The 26,689-nt window shown below is 38.6% G+C and overlaps 1 protein-coding gene across 7 annotated transcripts in view; it reads left to right on the forward strand.

Annotated features, from left to right (window-relative positions):
* The first annotated feature begins 3,542 nt into the window (after positions 1-3,542).
* The window catches only part of LOC135477414 (uncharacterized), a 95,386-nt gene continuing 72,239 nt past the window's right edge, over positions 3,543-26,689 (forward strand). For 3 of the 7 annotated variants that reach the window (XM_064757498.1, XM_064757499.1, XM_064757505.1), the window contains exon 1: positions 12,667-12,982. In XM_064757498.1, coding sequence (XP_064613568.1) covers positions 12,803-12,982 — 180 coding nt within the window. In that variant the 5' untranslated portion in view covers positions 12,667-12,802. Of the gene's footprint in view, positions 3,675-4,924; positions 5,128-12,666; positions 12,983-17,273; positions 17,390-25,039; positions 25,102-26,689 lie in introns of those variants that run through there. The other 4 variants (XM_064757501.1, XM_064757500.1, XM_064757503.1 and 1 more) reach the window with 4 other exon arrangements.

The raw sequence follows: 26,689 nt of genomic DNA on the forward strand, positions 1-26,689 counted from the left end.
GAAGTAATCAATCGTTTCAAAAGACCTGGTTTAAATTTTAATATGCTTTAATTTGAGACGACTTTTTAGAGCTTATACGGGAGTATCGTAAGTTGTTTTTTTTTAAGCATGTACATGAACAGTTAGAATAAAATCCCAATTGAGGTGAAGTGACAAAAAGTCGGACTTCACCATCAGTCCGATGAGGGCATTTACCAACTATCACAATGCAACCCAAGGTCTAATTTTACCTTCCATTCACAAAAGCGACCTGCCGGCATGAAATAAACACATTCGACATACAAAACGATTCCATCACAATAGATGTTAATCTGATGTGAATTTCTCTTTGAAAGGTCACCAAAAAATGCATAAACAAAATTTAGATTTAATTTCTTTTTATGTACGTTATCTGTTCTTTTGTTTAATTGTTATGTAATTTTAAAAAAAAATTTTGTTCTCGGCCGAATGTTCATAGTTAATGTGTCTCTACAATAATAACATATAAAGGAAATTTGCGGCACAATTGTTTACTTTTTACAGCAGTTCACCACACCGCATGTGACTATATAAACGACATTGAGTTAAAATATGTGTATTGTATTGTAATGTCTGGTCCATTTTTGTGGAACTGTATACGGATACCATTAAAAGTCCATTATTTCACAAAAAGTCTGATGCGGCTTTAAGCTTCTAAGAATAGCAAATCCTTTGTCATATAAAAAACAAACAGATAAAATTTAACGACTCAATCAAATCACCCTGGACAATTCAATCTGTCTTTAAGGTACGTGCCAAAGATATATCAGAGTCATTTTCTTGTTAATAGACCTCACAGTGGATGATTTTACACCTGTTAATTGGAAAGTTACACGTTTTCCAGGACAAGATGTTACAGTCGTAAGAGGACCTACCCACTGGGCCGTGCACCCCCTACCTCCACATCACCCCTCCCTACTCTTTACCCAGCAGGCAGTTTCGGCACATCACCCACTGACCATCTATGTACTTACACCCCTGCGTGTCATGAGACATATCAATTACCAGAGATCACCGGGGGTCATATAAATGCGATTTTAACTGCATTAACTCATGCAACACCTGTTACACCAGTTCATTTTTACACCTGCTCCTGTTAGAGATATTCTCCCTAACTCCTCGCATGCCACTGTTTTTTTTTTTATGGTCACCCATCTTATTTTTACTTTTATTTCCGTATTGTATTCTTCATAGATTTATGTTCAGCGCACCCCCCCCCCCCCCACTCCTATGGAACAAAAATAGATTATGCACAGGTGCATGCTACATTTATGCCTCAGAAATTATTCACTTTGTTGAGGTCAATTTATGTCATTTTATTGATACCGGTATCCATGTCTGCTCCCCCCCCCCCCCCCCCCGCATAACATATAATTCAAATACACCAATATCAATCAATCATTCGCAAAACACAGTCTGAAGTGAATGGATGAAGAGTACAAGACGGAAAAAATTCCTAAACTTTCTATTTATATTTGATTTTCCCTTTAATTTTTTCACGTAATCAAGGTTATTATGTTTACGCGCAAAAATACAAAAAAAAAACAAAAAAAAACACAGGAGCAAGACAGAGCCCAGGAGAACAGATCGAGAGGCCCAAGAAGGGAAATCGATATCTTGGTTCACTTCCCTATTCAAATAGCCTAAATTCGTATTGTTGGTTCAATCCGCATGGGCTCTGTGACTACCATTGATAGTGTACATGTAGCCTAGCCTACTTTATACACTACAAAAGAGATAAAACCATATGCGTCACTTCCGTTTTGGAAATAATCCGATTAGGCATAATCGCTTATATTAAAACCTATTAAAGTGAGTGCGAATCTTATGTGTATGAAAAGACTTCTAAACAAGAAGGAAACCCAGTCGAAATTTGATATAGTACTTTGAGTTTCTTCATTTGTGTAGAAATGTTTCATTACTCTCCAGATATTGAAACCAGAGCCGCGACGACAGTGTGATAGCTGTAACAAATTACACGTAACAGGTGAAATATGGCCCCTAGTCAGTAAAGTTCACTTTTGTTTTTATTCTAACTGTTCTGTTCATGTAAAGGAATAAACATCAGCAAATTGTACAAAAAAAAATAGCACCATGATTTAAGCAGAATTAGGTAACAAAACATGCAGTGATGTTCACTGCAATTTATTGGACGAACCAGAGCAGCGACGACAGTGTGGTAGCCAGCTATTAGTCACACGTAACTGGTGAAATTAGGCCTCTTGTCAGTTTACCCAGTGAGGGTTTTATTGTAACTGTCCACGTAAATGTTTAGGTAACAAATTACACGCCCCGCAACACAATGGCCTAATGAAGGTTTAATTTATTTCATAGGAATTTCACCGCAGTTCGTTCTCGTTAAAAACGATGTACCGGTATATAGGCTTATACAAGATATTTTTTCATGTTAGAGCAGACAATATAAGGCTTATGCAATTGTATATTATAAAAACAGAGGTTCCTATGGCACTCATTTTTAGAGAGCAAAAATATGATATAAATGCGAAACTATAAATAAAATAAAAAATTGTGATATCACTCAGTTTATCTAGGCTTGAGGGTGAGACTGAAGGTTCTGTGCTGGCTGTTTACAATTCAGCATCTTTATTTTGCTAAATCTCCGGCGCTGTTATGTATAAGTGCAATTTCGTTTATCGGCCTAATAGGTCTTATAGTACCGATATCGGTAACGTGAACATGCTGTGCACGAGGAGTGCAATCTTTTGGTTCAAGGGGAACAACTCTTACTGTCAAACGTTGCCAGATTTTAAGGCTGTGAGGTCACCTGTTCGAATCCATCTTTCGCCGGTTCGACTGCGTTCTTGGAATTGTAGGTGAGTAGGATTGTAAGGTAAAACTACCTGGTGGACTTTTTTCGGTCTTTGTGTTGTTCTTTTTCCGAGAACCTTCTGCGAAAGAAATTTCCTTATTATATTTGTATCAAACGTGTAAAGCTAAAATGTTCTGCCTTGAACTGATAGACACCCGCTTTGTACTCGCTGTTTTGCGTAATCACAGTCTGAAAACTGTAGTATTCAACCGGTAACAATTTTCGTTGAGTTTGAAGTGTAGGCCTCAAGGCTTTGTTGAATCGGACCCATCTTTGGAGGGGTCGTCGTCATGTGACTGAAAAATTGTTAAGTACGACGTTGAACCCCAAGCACTCACTCACTCACTCACTCACTCTGTGGAGGAGTATCGTGGGTTATACCCCTTCCGTGCAGAGCTCTTTTGCAAAGGGTGAAGGAACAGCCGTTCAGTAGAAACGGCCATTTTCATTGGGCGGTGACCTATTCCTGCAGGGCAACCTCATGCATTGTTTCAAATACCGCTTAGTTTTCAACACTCATTTTAATATTTTCAACACGATTTAAGCAAATACCACTCACTGTGTTACTTGCATTTGTTTTAGAACCCTACAAATGTTGTCAATGATGTGGAATTAAATGTGTACCTTGACAAAATCTAAGCCAATCAGATCGTCGGTAACAAAGCATCGATGAATCATGTAAGTGGGGGAAACACTGGCGCGGAAGAGTAAAGAAAAGAGGTTACGAAATTTACGTGAATTTAAACGTCTTATTGTGTTTTAACGAAGGATGTGCTGTCAACAGATTGCGGACTAAACGAGGAATTTCTGGGCGAGCTGCAAATGGGTAAGGATGACAGGAAATACGGTGCATTTGAGGAAAGCAAAACGGAAGCAAATCTGTTGGAAAACCAAATAACATGAAAAAAATATTTTTAATTTTATTTATTTGTTCTGTCCCGGCAGTTTTGGATGTCGATCTTCAATGGGCATCAGATGGTATTATGGTGCGCAAATTGTCCCTTTTATGCGCTATTTGTATCTAATGTTTCTTGCTCACGATGGGAAGATAGACCGTCCAAGATGCGAATCGTGATTAGATATCATGGACTTTGCTTAATGTTGTTGTTGTTGTATGTTGTTATCGAACACTTCACAGATATAGGTTTAGCATAATCATTTATTGGTACGGTGATTTGCCAACGCCACCTAACAACTGTACGCCACTATTTTTATCTAGAATAAAGTAAGTGATTGTATACTTACATGAATAGAAAATTTATTCTGACAGCTATGTTCAGGAGCATCGTTTAGTCAACAACGTTAAATGTACTACCTCTATATTTTATATTTCTAACATTCATTCTGTTGGTCGACTGCCAAGGTAAATGTCAGAATGTTAAATAAGGAGGGAGATCATGTAGCTCGCTGAATTCGTACATCGTGAAATACTTCAAATAGCCACATACTGACCACCCAGAGGTGGATGCTGTAGCTCATAAGTTGATGTATGGAGAGCTACAGAGTGAAAGCTAATGGAGTTGTATGGCTTTCACTGTTCAGATAAGAATCCTTGACATAAAGGATTCATAAATTAAGGATTACAGCTAAACGTTGCAGAGGAAAAGTAAGAACCTTTTGTTTAATAATGCCTTTGAAAGCCATGTTTTGCACTGCATTCAACATCCACAGGCACTTATATTCGCTACTAATATTTATGAGGCACCACACCTCCTCCTCTCCTCCTCCTCTCCCTCTCCTCATCCTCCAGCTGAAGCCTGCCATATTTTTTTATTTTGGGTGGTTCGTGACCTGCCCAGTTTTCCTACCATTTAGTTGCTCTCTGGCCATCAACATATAATCAGCAAATAGAGCTACAGTATTGTATCTAGGCCCTGAGGCATAGTTGGGTGAGGGTCATAAACATTTCTGTTTCGCAAATTTGAAGATCACCAAACTGTCATATAATTCAGGCTGTGCTTCATTCCATTGATATTACTTTCTCAGTGTAATGTCAGTGTAAATCTGCCAGTTGTTGTTTGTTGTTTGTTTTTTTTGTTGTTGTTGTTGTTATACCATTTTTCTATTCTCTTGCAGATATGTTAAAATAAACAGTTGTCTTTTGGTGTTGGGACAACGAATATGGACTTACCATGGATTTACGATCATTTAGGAAGAGGCTTATTGGAAACTATTACCATAGACATGGCAGCTTCGTAATTTGCTGAAATGAACAAATTTTAATCATGACAACGCCACTAAAGTCAGATGATCAGGATAGTGGAAGTACAGAAAGACAGGTGAGTTGAATATGTGTTCGTTTGGGTGCCTAGAATGCATTCAGTTATACCGATGTGATATGTGGGTATTTCAGTGTGAATACAAGTACATAGTCTCTCATAAGACCTCAGATCTGCTGAATATGAACATCTATCAGGTAATTCTTAAGTCTTCTTTGCACAGAGCAATAGTCAAGTTGACCCACCAAATCTGACTAGTCAAATGAAAAGAGAACATGTGCCATGCCATGCTAACATTGTAGCATTCATCCGTACACAGCTTATGAAGTACTCTTGTCCAATTTTTATGAGTACCTCATTGCACATGTGGGGCCCTCTATGGCCGAATCATTGAAGTAATGTCTGGCCCTTAATCACTGAGGTTGTTTGTTGGGTTCTGGCAATTGTTTTTTTAATTTCTTGAGTTTAATATGGCCCATACTGCTTTTTCCTTTTGTTTTATAAATTTACATAATTTATAAGGCTTCGTGTTTAGATAGCTCAGCAATCCAGTTTTGCACGGAAGATAAAAACTACGAAAACTTGCGTTACATGAAACAAAGTGATTGCATGTGTTGCAAAATTTGACAGAGTTATTCCAGAGTTGTCTCCCCTATCAATTCTTACTGCGGGTACATGTATTTAAGCTTACAATGTACTGATCCATAAATATGAATGGACATGGTTGAGTTGTATTGTTGTGATTGGTTTTTTGTTTTACTTACTGTCAGAAAAAAACCCTCCAATTTCTTCACAATTTGGCATGTGGATAAGTTCGTGAGTAGGAAGGCTTAGTGAGCACAGAGCCTGCTTTATTATAAGTCGCACTACTTGCAGTTTCCTGTTGGTTGTAACTTGTAAGATGTTCTGTTTACATATATATGCTCATCCATGGGCTCTTTTGAAACAGTAGCACACCCTGCACACTTACATAGTTACTGTTGACTTGATTAATGGTTGAAATAGTGTTGAAAGAGATTCAAAATAAAACCGCAGGGCATAGGCAATCAGTTCAACAGTTTGAGTTGACATGTAGTTGGGTGATTTTCATGATCATGCATGACTTATTCCATGTACATATGTGAAAATAATCATGAGGCTAAGGTTTCCAAGTGCCATGCCATGTTTCCAAAATGCTTTGGCCAGGCTGATTCAGTGTGTGGTTGTGGAAATGAGTTCCAGATTCCAGACATGCAGCAGTTTTATCTGTGATGTATTTGGTTTACCCACTGTGATGCTGCACTGTTGACGCTGCAGTGGAATGTCCAGCGTCACTGAAATGACGTAATACATCCTACTTCGGACTTCTGTCGGGGTTCCATTCACTAATATGTGACCATGGTCATGTTTACTGTCGTAGTGAATCTCTGTATTTGTTCTTTAGTTTGCAGTAAAATGAGTATGCATTGTCTCTGAATTCATATCGTTCCTGTGTACACTGTATGCGGTTAAATTAAAAATTATTAATTCTCTCAGTATAACACATAATCCCTTTAATATATTGTAATATTTAATTGTTTTGCCTTCCGGTGGAGAGTACTACATGCACATACTGTAATTCTTCAACTTTTTTGCCTGTTTGCAAGGTATTTATTCAGACATATTCCGAAGGCCTTATTCTGTATCAGTGTAGACTGATAAAATTATATTTTTTGTGAAACCCCGAAATTGGCCAATCCAACCAATGTAGTTTTGTTTCCAAAATCATTGAAAGTTGCTCTTTTACTTGCAAAAAAGTGGAGGAATTGGGGTAGACTCAAATATAAGGCTTTGTCTGTTACGCAACTGAAAAGAAATAAAGGAAAAACAAAAATAAACTGGAAAAATATCCAAGGTAATAGCTATCTATAGGACTTGTCAAGACAAAAGTTCAGAGATCTGAACATCCTTTGTTTGGGTTAAGGTTCATGTGTACAACTGACATACCCTGTGCTGCTAGGGAGACGGTCAGTCGAAAAAAATCAGGAAGTCACGCTTATAGCTTTGCTCTCAAGGTTGCAGAAACAGGGTGTTGATTTGAATAGGGTTGTGCATCAGTGAAACTTCCGTCTGTGGAACAGGCACGCTGGTTATAGACACAGATGGCATAGGGACCTTGGAAGTGAGACCTACCCCAAAAATACATGTACAGGAAGAGCTGGGTATAACCAGGAGATAAATTGACATCACCTCCCCCCCTCCCAAGTTCGAACCCTCATCCCTCCAACTCGCCCCACCCTACTTCCTTGCATGAATGCATAGGCTACTTGACTCCCCAAGGCCCTCAAGTGGAGCATCTCACATCACTGACCCGAAGTGGATAAGATCTGTCTGGTTCAAAGTGTCACCTATTGCAAAACAGATTTTTGAGTTGTTATTCTTGGGCAATAACGGCCGTTTTACCATTCATGTCGTGAAACTGTCCGTTGTCACAGTTCATCAAGTAGCACTATTGGCTTTTCTCATTCAGACAGACCATGTGACTCGCAAATTGCGGTTTTCAGCAATGCTCCAATATTACAAGTCTCCCGTGATAATGCATGAAATGCAGGGAGTGCACCTAGCTCGAATTGTTTCAGTCTGATATTAAACACATGCTAAAGAATATCCCCAGCGTCACACAAGGTGTCTTTTAGTCTAGATTTGGTGGTAGGTTGAAGAGATTGGAATCTCCCCTTATATCTAAGTATCTGTGGGTGACAGGCAGTTTACAAAAAAAAATTCTATATGTTTGCTGTCAAAGTGTACTCTAGGCTGCTTTGCGCATACAAGGCGCTTTCTGTTCTACTTTCCAAAATTTGAACAGCTTTGTGATCAATGTTGACTTGTCAAACTGTTTGAATCGAAGTTATCAGCACAGACCTTAACACTGGATCTTGAGGCATGAACTACAGGCTGTGAATGGCGGGTAACCCTCTGCTGAACAATGAGTGAACAACCTCAGCTATCAGGGAACGATGAACTAAAGCTAGGAATGCTCAGTAGACATAAGGGTACCTGCGGACAAAAGCTGAAGTATGGACACAAAAAACGAAGATGTGACCAGTGAAAAGACAGAGATGTATGTGGATGTGCATCATGTGTACTTATACCATGCTGTGAAGATGTTATAGTCGGACAAACGGCATGGTCATGACAGTCTGTACATGTACCCTGTCTGGCCAAGTAGTGGAACTGGTATATTCTGAACTGGTAGGTTTAAAAAGTACTTACGCCCCATTTGGTACTTATGCTAGTGCTCGTGGAGCAAGGGCTGATTGGTTGCACTGTAATTGGAAAAGTGAAAACTGGGAGATATTCATCTGTTTTTTGGCTGTTTCGCTGAAAATCTGCAGGAATGTCTACAAGAGGCCATTTCACTGCTAGACTGCGTTTTATATGGAAATTCATGTAGGTGGATGGTTTGTACACACTGAGTTTAGAGTGTCTTGTGATTGGAGACATCCTTTTAACATTAAAATTTGACCTGTGGTGGCAGCATCCCAGATTGATGATTTCTAAGTTAAAGGCTAGAAGGTAAGAACAGTCACCAAGATCATACAGGTACATGTACATGTATTTAGGCCCAAGCTACCAACAAAACGCTCACTAGTGGTGGTAAAATATGTCAATTGTATTAGATTGTATCATTTTTGGACATTGTATATTTAAAATGAAAATGGAGCTCACGGAACTACTATTGCATACCCGAATGTGTGTAAACTAATTGTACCAGACTTGACCGTATCAGCTTCATACTGCATGCCAGCTATATGTAGAGTGAGTGTACAAAGGTACACATTGGGGAAGTATTGTTTGAAGTGAAGGATAATATGAGTGGGAGTGTCCATGTTATGGTCTTTTTTTCCTGGTGAAATAAGTACAGGTTAACAGGAGAAACTTGAGAATGGATTCATGTGTATGTACATTTCAATATAAGATTTGGTGGACTTGTTTCCTCCTTAGTGGGTAGCATATTGAAAATGGTCGTAGTTGAGCTACGAAATATACATGTATGGGCATCTATATTAGTAATGGAAGAAGCTTGAGAATATGTGTTTAGATAGTTTCACAGGGACCTAGCTAACAGTGGGAGTTGTATGTACATGTGTATTGGTGCACCTATGAATACAAAGACTTTTACATGAAGGATAAAGGTAAATTTAGGGTGTATTGGACTCGTGACTTAGGCGTACATAGCAACATGTATTTTCCCACAGTCCTTGTTAACTGTGTCACTTGTGTGTGATGTGCTGCTCATTAGCAATATGCATTTTTCACCCTAATGCATTTTTTTTGGTGACACATGAAACAATTTGTAACAAAATACAGAAATGGAACAAATGACAACTCATGTATCAGGAGAGCTGGTCAAGAGAGTTGTCATGTGTGTATGTGTGTGTGTGATGTACAGGGAAGTACAGTATGGAATGCGTGTGTAGACAATGCAGCCACTATTGTCACAGATTCATGTCTCGAGAAAGCTTGCAGGTGACAGCTGACAAGTTTAGGGTTTTTTCGCTTTACAAGCCAATGCAAGTTCGTAATGCAAATAGTTAAAAGAAAAAACATATTCTACCAGATTGAATTGTAAGAAGTAACTTTGAGATTTTAACAGTACACAGTAAACAATAATCAACAGGCACATGTATCTTAACATTGGCCATTGTGTGAAGTTAAGTTTTGCAGATCTACCCTAAATGACCATGAATATGAACTGTGACTAAATTGCCATTTTTTCCTGATTCTGAAATTTCTGTTGATTTTAGAAAGTTGTTTTGAAGTTTGCTTGGAACATGTTATGCAAATCTACTGGAAAATTGTAACTTTTAGCATCAAAAGTAATATTTTGTGACATTTATATGCCTATAATAATTCACTGTTGTTGACAAAATTTTAGGTGACTTGGTGTATTTTATATGAATTTGTCATTGCTAGACATATATACCACCTGTATTATTCTGTTATGACAGGAGTATCTCTGAAAGCATACAGTGCATGAATGATTGAATGCTCATTGGAGCAGATTCCATGATAGATTGGTAGAAATGCATTCACCTGTTCTCAGGAACACAAATTCTTGTCGCAAATACATTATTACAGTTATACAATATTACACGTAGCGGCAATTTCTATCAATATACCCTAATTCTTCAGCCTTTTCAATTGCATCTTGCAGCCCATATTTTGAAACATTCTGAGATAACTATGTGGTGTAGAGAAATAATTTGCACAGTTTTATGAAACTTGCATTTTAAGTGACACAAACGAATCATTTTCATGATAATTGTATGCGTAAATTCCACTGAAAATAGTGCTTTAGCTATTGGTTAAAAAGGTTGAAGATTCACAGAGTACTTTCTGGAGTGTGATTCTGATAGAACAGGTTACGGATTACACACATGCTGAATTTATAGACAGTAGTTTAACATCTGGCTGATGATGTAAATCCACATTTCCATGTGTAAAGTACTTGGTATTTCTCATCCATTTATGCCCTTGGTTTAGCACATGGAATGATAGCTAATCTACAGGCAGAAGTCAGTAATGTTGTGAGTTTCATTCTCCTCATGTTTGAAGGCAGCATCACATAGATTTGTTTTACACGTTATTTAATCAAGGTCTTTTGTATGAAAACGTGATGCTTGGTTGTTGCAGTGAGCTGGTGTTTTCTTGCCCCTCGATTATGATCAAAACTGTATAACACTTGATGGGCAGTTTTTGATGTTAAGTTAAATGTATTTCTTTCCTTTCCTGAACCACTGCTCGGAAGACAAACCTTTTGTTCTAGAAAGCTAGAAATTAATGATATTGAAAAGGTAACTTAGAACAAAGGTGAAAACAAGCTTTCTCAAAATCTTTGTGTAATATCCTCCAATGTGATAAACATATTCATTAATAAGTAAATCAAAAAAAGAGTCGGAATAAATTAAAAACTTCACATTTCAAGTATTTTATACATCTCAAATGCAAAAGTTTACCGTTTATCACAGTCGCACAGCAAGAGGGACCAAGGGTTTGTAACGCTCTGCAAAACTGCATACAGTATTAATAATTAAAGATATTATGTCTAAGTCTTATGATTTCGTAATGATATATACGAATGAGGAACTGCAACAACAACAGAACTTTGGCTTAAGGTACGTTTGGTGGCTTCAGGAAGTGCCCACGTGAGTATGCAGGGCGGAGTCCAGAATAAGGCTATGTATTATAGTGCAGTCTGCAGAGTTATAACAAAGTTCAGAGTACAAGGTGTCTGATTTCAGGATTCAGGTTTTACTTCGGCTCTCTTGTATTTCCTTTATTTCCGGAATGAGGACTTTGTGCTCTGTGAATCATTGCAGAGAATGTGACACACTTGTACACGGTATATGGTCTCGGATGTCGGGCCTACAGGCTCTTAATTAGCCTGTGTTGTGTTCAGACTGTACACTGAATTGGTGTGCGAATTGATATTAGTGTGTCTAAGGAAGTGGTAAGGATGCTTGCACATATGTGACCTGGAATGGTTTACCTGGGCTTCTAAAATGCATGACCTAGTATATTCAGAGCTTTCAAAATGTTCCCTTTTCGTGTATGACAGATCTCTGTGTGGGATGATAGAAGGAGGTGTGTGAATTCGCCTAGAATTTCTTGTCTCGTGAGGAATGTAAGGTATGGGGTGGGTCTTGTGGTACCACCCAGGCCAAAGCTAGCATTGTGTACAGGTAAGGTAGACAGGGGTAGAGGTTTTCACTTGTAATAACTAGAATCAAGTTTTGCATACGTGAACCAAGGAACAAAAAGGCATGTGCATTCATGTTTTATGTGTTCTTCCCTCGGTCTTCATGAACTGATTGCTTTTTAACTGAGTACACAATTCTGTGCGATCTTCATGCTTGAAGGCGTTTGGATGGATTGTATTTTGGGATCCATTCGGGCATTTTAAGTGAATAAAGCCAGAATAAAACTGATTTCAGACTGAAGTCCTTGTTGACAGCAGACATCCAGATTCATGCGGTTTAGACAATCTAATACTGATACATTCATTCAGGTGGTGGTTGTGAAAAAGTTATTGTACGCAAACGTAGCCAGCTCTAAGGAAAACGTGAATGTTGTGTTAATGTTGAGAAAATTGGAAAGACCAAACTCTTATTGTGGAAATAGGTGCTTGGAGTTAGGGTGGCTTCATTCCACACATACATATAACATAGGGTATAGCTATTCATCTCTGGACTTGTTTGTTGTTATAGACATCATATGGACATGTACACCTACACCTATATTTACCCAAAGTGCAGTTTGGACTATGGTCAATAGTCCAAACTATGAAAAAAAAAAAAAAAAAAGAGCAGTAGAAAACCTATATCCCCTGTAGACTGATGGCATGGGCCAGCTGACATGTGAATGGCCTGGATCTGAAATTACCACATCTGGTAAAAGTTTAGGGCAGAAGACTGGAATACCTTACTCCAAGATCTGACCGGAGGATTACTGGGGGCAGGAATTTCCAGGAAATACAATGAAGATGTGGACTGACCCCTGTGTGACTCCCGTCTGTGGGTCAGGGGTGGAATAGTTACCCTGCTTGACACAGCATAGGGTTCTACCCTCAGACTCCCTATCAGACAGGGTTGGGTTTGCTGTTTGACTTTGGACAGTTGTAAAAAAAGGCAAGAGAGGCCTAGTTACAGACATTCAGCAACCCTTTTCTTTAAAGTGATTTGTGCAACCTGTCCAGCTGAGGGGTTAATTAAGGATGGATTCCCAAAGGCGCTCGTTAAGCCTAAGAAGTTTTTGGATAGAGTATCAGACTCCAGTAAAGCGAAACCCTGAACCCCAGGGTGATAGATTCTCTGTCCATCACCAACAGAACTGGTCAAGGCAGGCTCCCAGTGTAAGGACAGCAAGCCAAAGGTGGAAGGAGAGACATGTACATGTAAGTCTTTAAGAATGGGGGCATTGATTTTCAGCTCATAGGTACGAAGTTAGACAGGCACATATCTCAGTTTAATTTCAAATAATAGTACATTGGGTGTCAGCTCAGAGTTATGAAGTTAGGCAAGGTATTATGATGAAGTGGTGAAAAGCACACTGTATCAACATAGGTCTAAATAATAATACATTGGGTGTCAGCTCAGAGTTATGAAGTTAGGCAAGGTATTGCGATGAAGTGGTGAAGAGTACACTGTATCAATGTAGGTCTAAATAATGATACATTAGTATATATCTCAGTGCTGAAAATTAACCTTGAAATAGGTTACTCTATTACGTACTCTACTTAATTTGGCCTAAAACTTTGTTGATGACCACACAAGTTACTTATTTTGAATGATTCTCAGCTCTACATATACATGTATAGATCATAGAAAGGTGATCTGAGGTTTGTTTACAACATCGGATCATGATAGCCTATTGTACAAATCTGAGTTTTGGCAACAGAAGTAATATTTTGTTACCTTTTTTGCCTCTAGAATTGCATTTTTAGCACTAATAATGTGTTCATCAACATGATGGGACTTTTATGTACAGCACGTGCTACGTGTATAATTTATTAGGACACATACTCAACATGCAACATGTTTTTTTTTTTCCTTGTTAATGAATCAACAGTTTTAAAAACTTTTTTAAACTTTTTTATTTGGCACCCCGCAGGATATATATGTTTGTATATTTTATGTACACCAGTGTTACAGATGAGGCGAGCAGAGGCCTAATTACGCATAAACAATTAGATCATATGCTTCTAAAATTAAAACAGAACGTACTGTATACGCCTGAAGATTCGTTTGTACTCCTGAATTACCGAAAGCTAGCGTACATGCGAGATTGAAAGCAGACAGCTTTGGCAAAATGAAAGTAAATCTCCACAGCGAACCATGTGTCGACGTTCTCCATCCTGTGTTAGTTTTCAGACACTTTTGGCGACAAGAAAAGATCCTTTGCCACCACCCACAGCTGTAGAGAATGCCTACCCTGATATTTGTCTTCGTGACATACTCGAGTATTTGCCTTGAATAAGATGTAGCAAAGGGTTTAAAATGGTCTTTTTGATAACAATACTGCACAAAATTACCGTCATATCGCTCCCTAATGTCTGATTTCAATTCCCCAGGGATCGTCAGTAAAGTCTTCAATGTTAAAGTATCATAGAGGGTCCAGTTTCTGACATATACATGTGCTCACATGCATGTTTTCGTAAAGAGAGAGAAGCTAATGCAATGGAATAAAAAAATATCATGAGAACAGCTAGCAACATATGCACGAAAAGATTTCCGATTTATACTATATACTGCCATTAATTAAAGCACAAAATAATAAATTCTTGCCTTCTGATAGATTTAGTGTATATCAACAGCTGTTTTATCCCAAAGATAGCAGTTGTTAACAAGTTTGTACAGACCAAAAAATGTTGTAGACAGGTAAAAAAAAATATACCCGTCACATCAGGCAGGTTACCATAGAAAAAAACAATATTAGCAACACCTGCTATAATAGCACAACGAATGAAAAGTACCGTATAAATTGTCAGTGCAGTGGGTGAGCTGTTGAAATAAACCCCCAAACAGGTTGATGCGAAATAAATAAATGTATTAACTTCATTCAACTTCATTCCTCTTGCAGAGGAGCTGAAATAATTTCTTTATTCTAGAATGTTATGACTAGTCATACATTGAGGGCATTTTACATGTAGGCCTAAGTGTATAGCCCTGGATAACAACAAAGAAAAGAATTGTCTGTGTACATGTCAGCCTTTGTACATGTATACATATATGCACACGTATGCCTTTTCTCCAGCCCCCTTCACTCCATCACCTTCACACTTGACAGGTACACGTGTCAATTACTCATGACCCAAAATAGTGAAGTGTTGAGTGTTTGAAAAAATGAGTTTGGCAATATCAGGTAAGGCCTACTTGAAACAGCGGAAGTACAGTGCTGCCTCTTTTTCAAAGTTGGGAGTACTGTAATCCATCTGAGAAAAAAATGATCTGTTGCACTGTACAAAGTATATTGAAACAGTCAAAAGTTAAATCAAACTACATGTGTATACCTCTGTTGATGAGTCTTTGTAAGTGGGGATACATAGAGTGTTGTGTAGAGAGTGTATATGGCCTAGTGTATTTCAGCTAAAGTTTGGCGTGTACAAATGAACTTTTAAGAGCCACATAAAGGCCATTAAATTTTACATTTAGGTATTTCTGTTAAGAAATTAATCAAACTTAACCAAATAGTCTTTATTTTGTCGTATACCTCTGGGTGAATTAGTCAGAATCAAGCAAAGTGTATCACTTCAGAAAAGCTGAACTTTAATAGGGGAAATACAAGAAGTGAACACTTCAAACCTCTTCAGTATAACAGAAGTGTTAGATTGTTTTTATGTCTCGCTGGAGCTTTTCGTTGTAATGTGAGGTCAAGTTATGTGAGTGTAGGTCAAACCATTCACCATACCATAGCCATTCTACTCAAATCCAGGCTGAGAATTTGTACTATGGATCTATAATATAAACTTATTCTAGTATGAGGGGCCTCCGTGAATGAGGTGGTTAGTGAGCTAGTGCCCCAGGAGCCATTCACCAACGTGGTTGCTGCGAGTTAAAGCCCAGGTCATGCTGGCTTTCTCTCTGGTCGTACATGGGCAGGTTTACCATCAACCTGCAAGTGGTCATGGGTCTCCCCCAGTGGTCGGAAAGTAATGAAGTTAACAACTACTACGGATATTGTTTCTTAACAGACACAATCTTAATTCAAACACATTAAAACAAACGACATCGGTAGCGTTCGGTAAGCAAAATTACAAACATGTACTGTTTTCTCTTCCATAATATAGAAGAATACAATATAAGACTACTTACGTCATTCCAACTTTGTAAACATGCTAATCCGAGTCTACAGATTTCTTCAAGGAAGCATTTTTTTTCACAGCAAAATACATGAAATCATTTATCATCAAACATCAAATAGATCAGCTCATTCATATTCATGAGCACGTCATGAGTGACGTCATGATCTACAACGGAGAGTTCGAAGGCTTTAATTTTCCACAGTTATCAAAGAAATAACAAGACCAATGGTCAATCCGAAAAATGATCAGGCAACACTAAATGCAGGTCTGGTCGTGCGCAGTAACTGGGTGAGTGTGGGGACAGTTTAGTGCTTGGGTGATGTCAGGGAGCGACCCTTGCTTGCATCTGAACACCCATTTCTGAACACCCAGGCTCTGCCCGGTTTCCTCCCACCATAATGCTGGTCGACGTTGTATAAGTGAAATATTCTTCAGTACGGCATAAAACACGAATCAAATAAATAAATGAATATGATGTCATGATATCGAACTGAAATATTGCTGATGTGCTGTTAAACCATGATCATTCAAGTATTATGGCATTGATGAACTGCTGGTTTTATATGAAATTTAAAAGTTTCTCAATGTTACAAACAGTATGTACATGTTCAAAGTCTTCAGTGAACATAAAATGAAGTGAGTTCAAGTTGCACCAGACTGAAGAAAACTTTGACCCTTATATATGTCTATGCTGGAGAAATCAAAAGCATGGAAAACAGAGGCAGTGTTGGTGGGGGGAGTTTCAGGGCCTTACCTAAAAACAGGTTCAAGGTTCTGATTTCAAACTTTTAAAGGTGTGTAAAGAAATTGTATAAAATGCAATTCAAAGTGATACTCTCTGAGAGCTTTTGAGTCTGTGAATGAAAGAAATTTACATAAGAACTTTATATTTTTAAACCATCATATTTTTTGTTTAATCTACTTGTTAATATTAATACAGCTTAATCGGTTTAGGTGCCCAACTGTTTGTGGGCCCAAATGTTTTCAGGAGCTAAAATGCCTCTAGATATGGTCGTGGATGTCTCGCACATTTAGATACTGGTAGAACCTATTTGATTTAGAAGGAAATGCAGGTTAGAGTCATTGAAAAATAACATTGAGATGATTGCAAATGACACTTTACATTAACTTTTCATTATTTGCATTCCTTTGTTAGATTTATCATGTGATATGTACTTAGATTCACTAGCATTTTGTCAGAGCACATTATGCTGTTATCATCATCCATTATCAGCAACGGAAGCTATATTTAGTAACTGATCACATTTGGCTCAGCCAGTTAGGGATAGGTGAACTGTGATCCTGCCACAGTTACCTCCCTTGTTAAACTAAGACCAGTTTCATCTGGAGATTTACAGCTAGATGTACGACAGCTATCAGGTCACTAGTCTATGTGACAGGGTGATTGTGAGCTGCATACATTGGATATATGCACAATCTGGCAGTGTGTAATGAGTTGTCCATTGTGTACATCATGTATTCCCCAGTAGACATGATGGGGTAAGTTCTTACTCATATTCTAATAGATATTTCAGCAACTTTCCTAGCTGGACTTTATTACTGCTGTATTACATTCTTTAATCTGTTCCCCATATTTAAATTGTCAGTATTTTAATGGGAATGGATATACTTTATTTAAAATCTTTTAGTATATGTATACATTTGTGTACTGTGAGTCTTTTAATTTAACATGTGTTACATTATGATGTTAACATAGCAGTTTGCACCTATTTGGTGACAAGAATAAAAATGTGCTTGGGATATAATGCAGACCTCAAGAGGGCAGGGTGCAAAGGTACATTTCTGAAAGTATAATGCATATAAATATATATATATATATAGAGAGAGAGAGAGAGAGAGATTGAGTTGGACAAGAGACCTGTAAGTGACAAAGTTTCCAGCCAGCATCATCAGCTGTTCGTATAACACTTAGCCTGGTGCCGAGTTGATTATTTAACAAGGTCAGATACCTGTGTTTTTACGAGTACATTTTTTTTTTTCAGATGGTCTTGAAGTATGAATTGAGCTGCATACATACCCTGCTAAAGCTCCCATCCTGCCAAAATGTGCTGTTACTGAAATTATGTAAATTTTCATTCAGATACACATTTGTGGATGTATGGAGTAGCCTGTTAGTCTGTTAATAAATTTTGTAAAATTGTTGTGCCGGGCATTTATTGTTGAAATGGAACTTCCTTGTTACAAGCCTTGTCATTGATCGCTGATAAACTTCAGAGATTGGAACTGAAATGATTTAAAGGGGCCATACAATATGTGTCCATTCTAGCAATGTAATGTATGTGTACTTTAAGTGCTGAAGCTGTGGGTGCACATCTGTTCATTTGTGCCTTGGTTAACTCAGACCTACATGTGGGTTTATTTGTTGTCCAAAGCTATTTCTCTAATGTGTACATACTGATACATATGTTTTCCCACCACAAATTTCCTGTTTTATGTGCTTGTGGATTTGTCAGCGGGTAGATCCGACCTCAGGTTGTAAGTAGGTCATAAAAATTTTGCTGGAATTTTATGAGGGGTTCTATTCATTTGTGGACCTGTGAAGAGCGTTTTATGGTCATGCTGTTCTCACTGCCAGATACAGTAATGTTCACGATGAACACTGTATGTTCAAAGGCATTTGTACTGTGAATAATGCTACATTTATTTATTTATTTGATTGGTGTTTTATGCCGTACTCAAGAATATTTCACTTATACGACGGCGACCAGCATTATGGTGGGAGGAAACCAGGCAGAGCCCAGGGAAAACCCACGACCATCCGCGGGTTGCTGGCAGACCTTCCCACATACGGCCGGAGAGGAAGCCAGCAAATAATGCTACATGTGCTGCTTGAGGTATTTACAGGGGTTTATTATTGAAGTATTAAATTTTAACTAAGGATCCAATGATTTTATTGATACCCAAACATGACTCTGGAATTTTCTGACAATCATATTCTAAGAAATATAAGAACGTTTGCGTCCTTAACATGCTTAACTGCCTTTAGTTAATCCCCGATTTGCATAGCAGAAATCTGACATGGGAAATAGAAAGTTTCTCCTGACTTTTTGTTAATCCCCGATTTGCATAGCAGAAATCTCTGACATGGGAAATAGAAAGTTTCTCCTAACATTTAGTTAATCCCCGATTTGCATAGCAGAAATCTCTGACATGGGAAATAGAAAGTTTCTCCTAACATTTAGTTAATCCCCGATTTGCATAGCAGAAATCTCTGACACGGGAAATAGAAAGTTTCTCTTATGTTATTATGTCACTGTGATAAAGTTGTAAAGTTTCAGTATTATTGCACGCTTATTACTTTGAAATATATGTGCATGTGGTGCACATGTACTTACATGTACTTTGGAAAAGGCACTTAATTCTTTTTTTATTGCCTCCTAGGATATTGCACTGGTACAAGATCTCTTGGTTTTATGAGGCATGTGTATGTTTAATTACTTTATAATCCATGTACGTGTTATTTGTTTGTGAATGAACTAAGAACTTGAAACTGATCTAATGTAGAATTCGGTAGGAAAGGTTTCATTCGGCACAAATACCTATGATCTTTCCGCTATCATATAATATGGAGGCTGTCTTATATACACACATGTACGTCTGAAGAATAGTATGAGTAATACATGGGCACATACAAAGTATTTACATTTAAGTGTACTCCAGGTCAGTTTTGCTGAATCAAGGAATGGCCCTATTGTACAACTCTCACACATGAGGGCTCAGTCTTTTTACCTGACTGTGAACAGGCCTAATTGGCCATACAATGTACCCGTTCACACACCCTGGGAAGAAGACTGGTAAAAACTGAGATATTGTTAATGTTAGCAGGTAGGGCTGAGTGTCATAGCACAATTACAAAGCTTTCTCCCTGACCTCTTTATGTCTGGTTTGTGACTCAAACCCTGTGGAGGCAGTTCCTATCTGGCTCATTCAATCAAGGCGTTTTAGTTTTCGCTGCAGCCAATTGGTTTAGGATCAAATTCAGCTCTCGTTGGGTTGGCTGCAGCCTGAAGTTAGGTAGTTTTCAGATTCTTGGCAGAAGGCTGGTGGTTTACCCCTCCACCCACAATCCTCATTGCAGTCATATAGGCGAGAACTTTTTGAGTATGGCAATAATGACCAGTCAAATATTTATTTATTTATTTATTTATTTGATGGGTGTTTTACACTGTACTCAGTACTATATCTTTCATACGACGACGATCAGCATTATGGCACCAGTCAGATATTTATTTGATTTGTATTTTGTAAGCGTTGAGAAACTGAAAATGGCATGGAAGTTTGCACTATGTACAGACTGCTGTTTACGTTGAAAGAGACAAATCATAAACAAATCTGAAGTCAAGGAGACTGAAATATTCTGAAGTTTAACAGTAAACAAAATTCTACTGTTTTTTTTTTTTTTTTTTTTAAATTGCATCAGTTAATATAATTGGAGAGTACAGTAAAGTACAAGATGAAGTGTGATCAACTTCAATAAATAAGTATATGTACCTGCACTCGCAAGAATGTAGGCCTAGATGTGACATGAACTTGTTTGAATAAAACAAAACAAAGCGTTGTAAAATATTTTATCACATGGCTGTACACATGTAATCTAGCTTCCTGAGGTCGATAGTTTGTTGTAACATATACCGTAATAATTTGTTATAACATAGCCAACCTCAGGTAATCATGTAACTGTCAAACATCGCTGTTGTTTGTTTGACATGTTTGTGGCTATGGGAATAACTGTAAACCACAGTGTGTGACTAAGCTCATGTGTTTACTACATAGTTGTCATTTTCTAAAATAAGTAAATCACATTTTTGTTTAGCTTCAAGCTGTAAACATTTCACATTTCTGGTAAAGTTGGTTTTCTGATATTAACCAACAAACAATTGTTCATAGATGTAACGGTAGCCCTGACCTGCTGATATGTGTATAGCCTTGACTTTGTCCATTTGTCCATTGCTGGTCACGTGGCTATAGCATCCAGTCTCACCCTAGCTGACAGGCCTTGGATTATGAAGCCAAATGAGACTAATGGTTAAAGCATCCGCCTAGAAGTTGGGAGACGGTGCAATCAAACCCAGGTCAGATCAGTGCAAAGACTTCAAAAATGGTACTTGAAGTTGCCTCAGTTGATACTTAGCGCTGAGAGATTAGAGCAAGGAAACTGGAACGATTGGTCTGGTGTCAGTACAGTGTGACTGGGTGGGGTGTCATATCTGATGTCTTTGACATGATACTTCAGTGACATCTGCTTTGGCAGTGTGAACTCGCCCTGCCACAAGAAGACACCACATATATATTTATATATATATATATATATATATATATACATGTATATATACACACACACACACACACATAATGACTCTTCGTCATTGCATGACTGTTTCCTATGACTGGTCACACCTATGACCTTAAAAGAGGAAGTTCCTTGCTTATTGTTCAGCATTAAGGGGGAAGTGCAACAGTTAGTTGACCCGTGCCAGTACAATGGCTTGGGTGGGTGGCTTACTTGCCTTTGGTAAGTCATCTCAGTGAAGCAGCACTGAATAAAAGAGTGCTGGAAATCCATCCTGGAACAAAGACACACATAACGTGCACTTTAAGGACTCGTTCTTCGTCATATGACTGAAAAATTCCTAAGCGCTATATTAAACCCTGAGCGCTTGCTCGCTCGCTCGAAAAATTGTATAATATTGAAAAGCCTTGAAAAAAGCCTTGGAAATTTGAGACCTTCGAAGTGTACAAAGCCATAACAGTAGCAAATCTTGTGACCTCAGTAGCTCTGGTACATGCACGTGATGCATGACCTTTGTGTAATACAGGAGCTGATAAGTGCACACATGCATGTGTGATATATCGACTGATTATGTTATCTGATGAATGATATACCTTCAGGAATTACGCACTTAATGAGTGGGCATTATCAAGGAATTCCTTAATTTACCTAGATTTTTTTCTTCTTTTTTTTTTAAGGTTTCCTTGTGCAGAATATTTTAATTCCCGTGGCTTTGTTAACCCAGGCTTTGTGGTGTCAGTTATTTTGTGTATGGGACAAGTGAGGCATGGGTATGTGTTACTAAGCTCTCCAAATGGACACGCTTGAATGAGCAGACAGACAGGGACTTGATCTGTGTCTCCAGCCTAAAAATACAAGCAACCTGACTGTGAACCAGTGTAATTGAATCAGGCTTTGGGGTATCTAAAGGAAGGAATAGTTTTCTCACGCTGTTTTATTTTTGTGTCGCCAGTTTTTAGGCTAAGTAGTGATACGTTAGGTATGCTGTAATTGTCGCTGGATATAATATCATTAGAAAATGACATGAATGGATATTTTTGTTCACAAAGAATACCAATTAAATCCTCATGATGTTATTTTGACATACAACATGTACATGTATTTGCCTTATATACATGCAGGGAATGGGCCATGGCTGAGCAGTAACACATTTATCGTTAAATGACAAGAACTGGAGAGGTGCAGGTTCAACCCTGGCCTCGGGCAGGGATTGTGGATTTCCACGCTGTCACTGTTATTGAGATATTGGTGACAGAAAATGGGTGCTGATTACATACATGTACATGTATATAGTATCTGTTGGAGAACTTCTCTTCCTCCAGTATACATGTATAGTGTGCATAGCTGTACACCACTGTCTACACATGGGAAAGTTTGTCACTAACTTCACAAAGGCCCATGGTTTTCTCCACATATAAAACCAGCATCATAGTTTACGTGAGACACTATTAAATACATGTAAGGCATTAAACAAGGTGTTAATGCAGTGAATATTGAAATGACTTCACTGTCAAATACTGCACATTGTGCACGAAGGATAAGGATAAGCTTTGAACTGAAATATGCCCATTGTTATGCCCATGATGCCCATCCAGACATTGGCTGTTGTTGTGAGGCCAAGCAGTGTGCATGTACACACACACATATTTGTGAGTAACAGGCGCCTCCAGTTGATACTGTAGGTGTCTGGAACTGTACATACAGGCTTAGTCTCTGTGGTGTAATCAAGCTTGACTACTGGTTAGTCTGAGCTAGGAGAAGGGCTGGCTGACCGTACCTGGTGAAGCATTGATTAACCACTGGTCTGAGCGTCAGAGAGATTTGTTAGGGGATTGAGAGGTGAAGGAGTCACTGGGCCTTGGACTTCAGGCTGTGGGCAGTAAGCTTACCATCATGCGTGTGTACATGGTCATTTCTCAGGGCTACATGATTATTGTGTCACAATCACATACTGTGTTACATTTTTAGTGCCAATTTTTCTCACTAGCACATGGACACGACCAATTTTTTAGCACTGCAATGTCTCACTAGTACATGGTCATTTATCAATGATACATTGTCTCACTAGTACATGCACAAGATCATTTATCAATGCTACATTGTCTCACTAGTACATGGTCAGTTATCAGTGCTACATTGTCTCACTAGTACATTTACATTGTCAGTCCTACTATCCTTACTAGTACATGCACAACATCATTTATCAGTGCTACATTGTTTTACTAGTACATGTATAAGGTCATTTGTCAATGCTACATTGTCTCAGTGGTACATGCACTTGGTCATTTATCAATGCTACATTGTATCACTGGTACATGCACATGGTCATTTAGCATTGCTGCATTGTCTGACTAGCACATGCAAATGATAATTTATCAATGCTACATTGTATCAGTAGTACATGCACAAGGTCATTTATCAATGCTACACTGTCTCACCGGTACATGCAAATGATCATTTATAAATGCTACATGGTCTCACTAGTACATACACAAGGTCATTTATCCTTGCTACGTTGTCTCATTAGTACATGCGGAAGGTCATATATGAATGCATCATTGTCTCACTGGAACATGCACTTGGCCATTTGTCAATGCAGAATTGTCTCACTTAGTACATGTACATGACCTGTTCTCACTTCTACATTGTTCCACATGCATGTACAGATACATGTACAAGTAAGTGGTATTCTCTCACTGTCTCACTGTCTCACTAGTAGATTTGCATGACATTTTTTCTCCACATCTTGATTTACATGTAGGTACATTACAAAACATTTGCACCAGCTGCAGTGTGCCTTGTGACAAATTCTAAGGTATAATGAAAAAGGATATTATTAAAATTGTCACCAAATGACATCAGGGGTAAGCTTTCTATGGTCTGAATACTCATGCGGGAGGGGGCACAGTGGCCTGGTCAGGGAGCTGTTAAGTTTGACTACAGGTCTGACCTTTTTACACAGGATCTAGAGCTGTGAAGTTTGACTACAGGAGCTAGAGCTGTGAAGTTTGACTACTGGTCTGGCCTTATTACAGGATCTAGAGCTGTGAAGTTTGACTATAGGAGCTAGAGCTGTTAAGTTTGACTACTGGTCTGGCCTTATTGCAGGATCTAGAGCTGTGAAGTTTGACCGTTTGTGTGAACTACATGTACATGTTAACCAGGGAGCTGGGGAAAGCTTGAGTGCATACAAGTATATAGGGGCTGTCAACTGTGCAGGCCTTCCTGTAAACACATAAACCAGAGTTTTCCCAGGTTAGGACTAGGCTTTCAATTCACAGCCTAGGAAGAGTCCAGTGTTGCTACATGTAGAGTACATTAACCTTTCTGGCTCAGTCATTGTGCTGGATGTAGGTGCTAGTGGATGTGCTATTGGAGACTCCCAAGCCTGGATTTGTATCTGGGAGCTGTCCTTCTGTCCTTCCCCTCTCTTCACAGTAGGTGTACAGTTTAGTGTGGGCGGTGGAATTGACCATGACCCCTCCCACAAGTAGTGCCCTATCTCCAGCTCCCTAGTCCCTCTACAGCCCCCTCTCTCTCTCTCTGTCTCTCTTGGCTATAGGGATTAAGCCTGGAGTACAGGCCCTGGTGTAATCTACTGCTGGTGATCATGGCTCTGTGTCCAGTGTCATACAGCTTTATATACACACCTCACCAGATCTCTCTGCTCAGCTTGGCTCTGCTGTGCTCTGCTCGGCCACATGGACCAGTCACCCTTAGCTGCCTGTATCTCTGACAATTTGGAGTCTGACATGTAACTGGACAAGGCTGCCTCACATCAGCTTACTGTACAGGATTGATCAGGCTCTACCCCTTGGATTTACTATATTGAGGCTTACACTGTGTTTATGTACAAGGTTGTTAATCTGTGCTCCTTCAACAGCATGATTCATTTTTACACGTAAGTATAATTTTGTGATACACATCTGAAACGCATATATATATATATATATATATATATATATATATATATATATATATATATACAGTGTACATGTGTATGGTTCTATGTTTTACCTTTACTGCTGTAAATCTAACGGAATTGATTGTCAGTGTCCATTATGAAGAGCAGCTCTCAGAGCTTATGGGTTGATGGTATGAAAGCTGTTGTCTTTGCCCTGAGGATCGCAATATTTTCTAGGATTTATCACTGCTCATGTCAGCAGAGATTCGTCTGTACACATACAGCTGTATGTGCATGTGTGCTTAGTGTACACTGTATGAGGATGATTTCCCTAGCTGTATTCATTAGTGGGATTTCAAATGATTCAATGAGCTGTAGATCTTCAACCTTTTCAAACACTAATGCACTTTTTTTCAGTGAAAGTTGTGCATGTAATTATTATGAAAATGTGATTGAATACTATTTGTTTGTGTCATTAAAGATGCCAGCTTCACAAAACTGCACAAATTATTCCTCTACACCTCATAGTTCTCTTAGAATGTTTCAAAATATTGGTTTGCAGAGGTGGTTGAAAAGGTTCATGGATTCGCACATTACAGTATGAGCACATGGGCAGGTTGGTTCACGTACATGTATATGTACACGTGCACGTACACGTATAATGACATACACCTACCAAGTGTACATGGTTGTACATTGTTAACAATTTTGTGTATATTGATACATATTGAACTAATATAAACATTCTGTATTTTGGTACATTATGAAGATACATGTGTACAGTGTACATGTGTTTATCCATGGACGTGTATATAGACGAGGCATGTCACTACAGAGTATCGCTTTGTGCAGTTTGATACATACATGTAGATGTACATGTAACAATTTGCTCTATATTTACTGGGCATTTTGGTACACATGTGGATCTCACCGACCTGTAAACTACATGTACATTGGTCTACTTACATTGTACGTGTAATATTAGCATTGACATGTATGTGCTTAAGTATATCAATGGTCACCTAGGAGCTAGGAACCCTAGACATGCACTTAAGAGCAGTCTATTTTACAGTGCTGTTTGCAAGTTATTATGTAGCACAGCTTCACACCTTGTGCTTTTACACCTGCAGACTTGTGAATGTATGTATGTAACATGTTGTCATGGATTGCGTCACCTGTAAAAGACTGCATTTATGTGTGCCTGCACATGTTTATGTGTAATGTGGATGTTTGTACTGATACATTACACGCTCTCATACACAGCTAGTAAAGAGCCTATGAGAGATACAAGTTCTCGAGACTTCAGAGTCGGGGCGCTCACACATACACTGGAAGGTGGGGTTGAAAAACGCTTCATTTGCCCAACACTCATGTGCGAAGGCCGCGTATCGCCAGGATTCTACCCTCAACTTTCGGTATATGCGCGAGCGCCCCCTATGCGGAACTTCCAAGAAGCTATACATGTACAAAATCTCTCATAGACCCTGTTTGTTTCTGGGTCTGCCAGGCTTGACTTCGGTGAAGATATTTATAACCTGTACTTTAATACCTGCAGGACATTCTGGAGATGTTTCTCACCTGTAAG

Source organism: Liolophura sinensis, chromosome 11 (genome assembly GCF_032854445.1).
Source record: "Liolophura sinensis isolate JHLJ2023 chromosome 11, CUHK_Ljap_v2, whole genome shotgun sequence".
In the NCBI taxonomy this organism is placed as follows: Eukaryota; Metazoa; Mollusca; class Polyplacophora; order Chitonida; family Chitonidae; genus Liolophura; species Liolophura sinensis.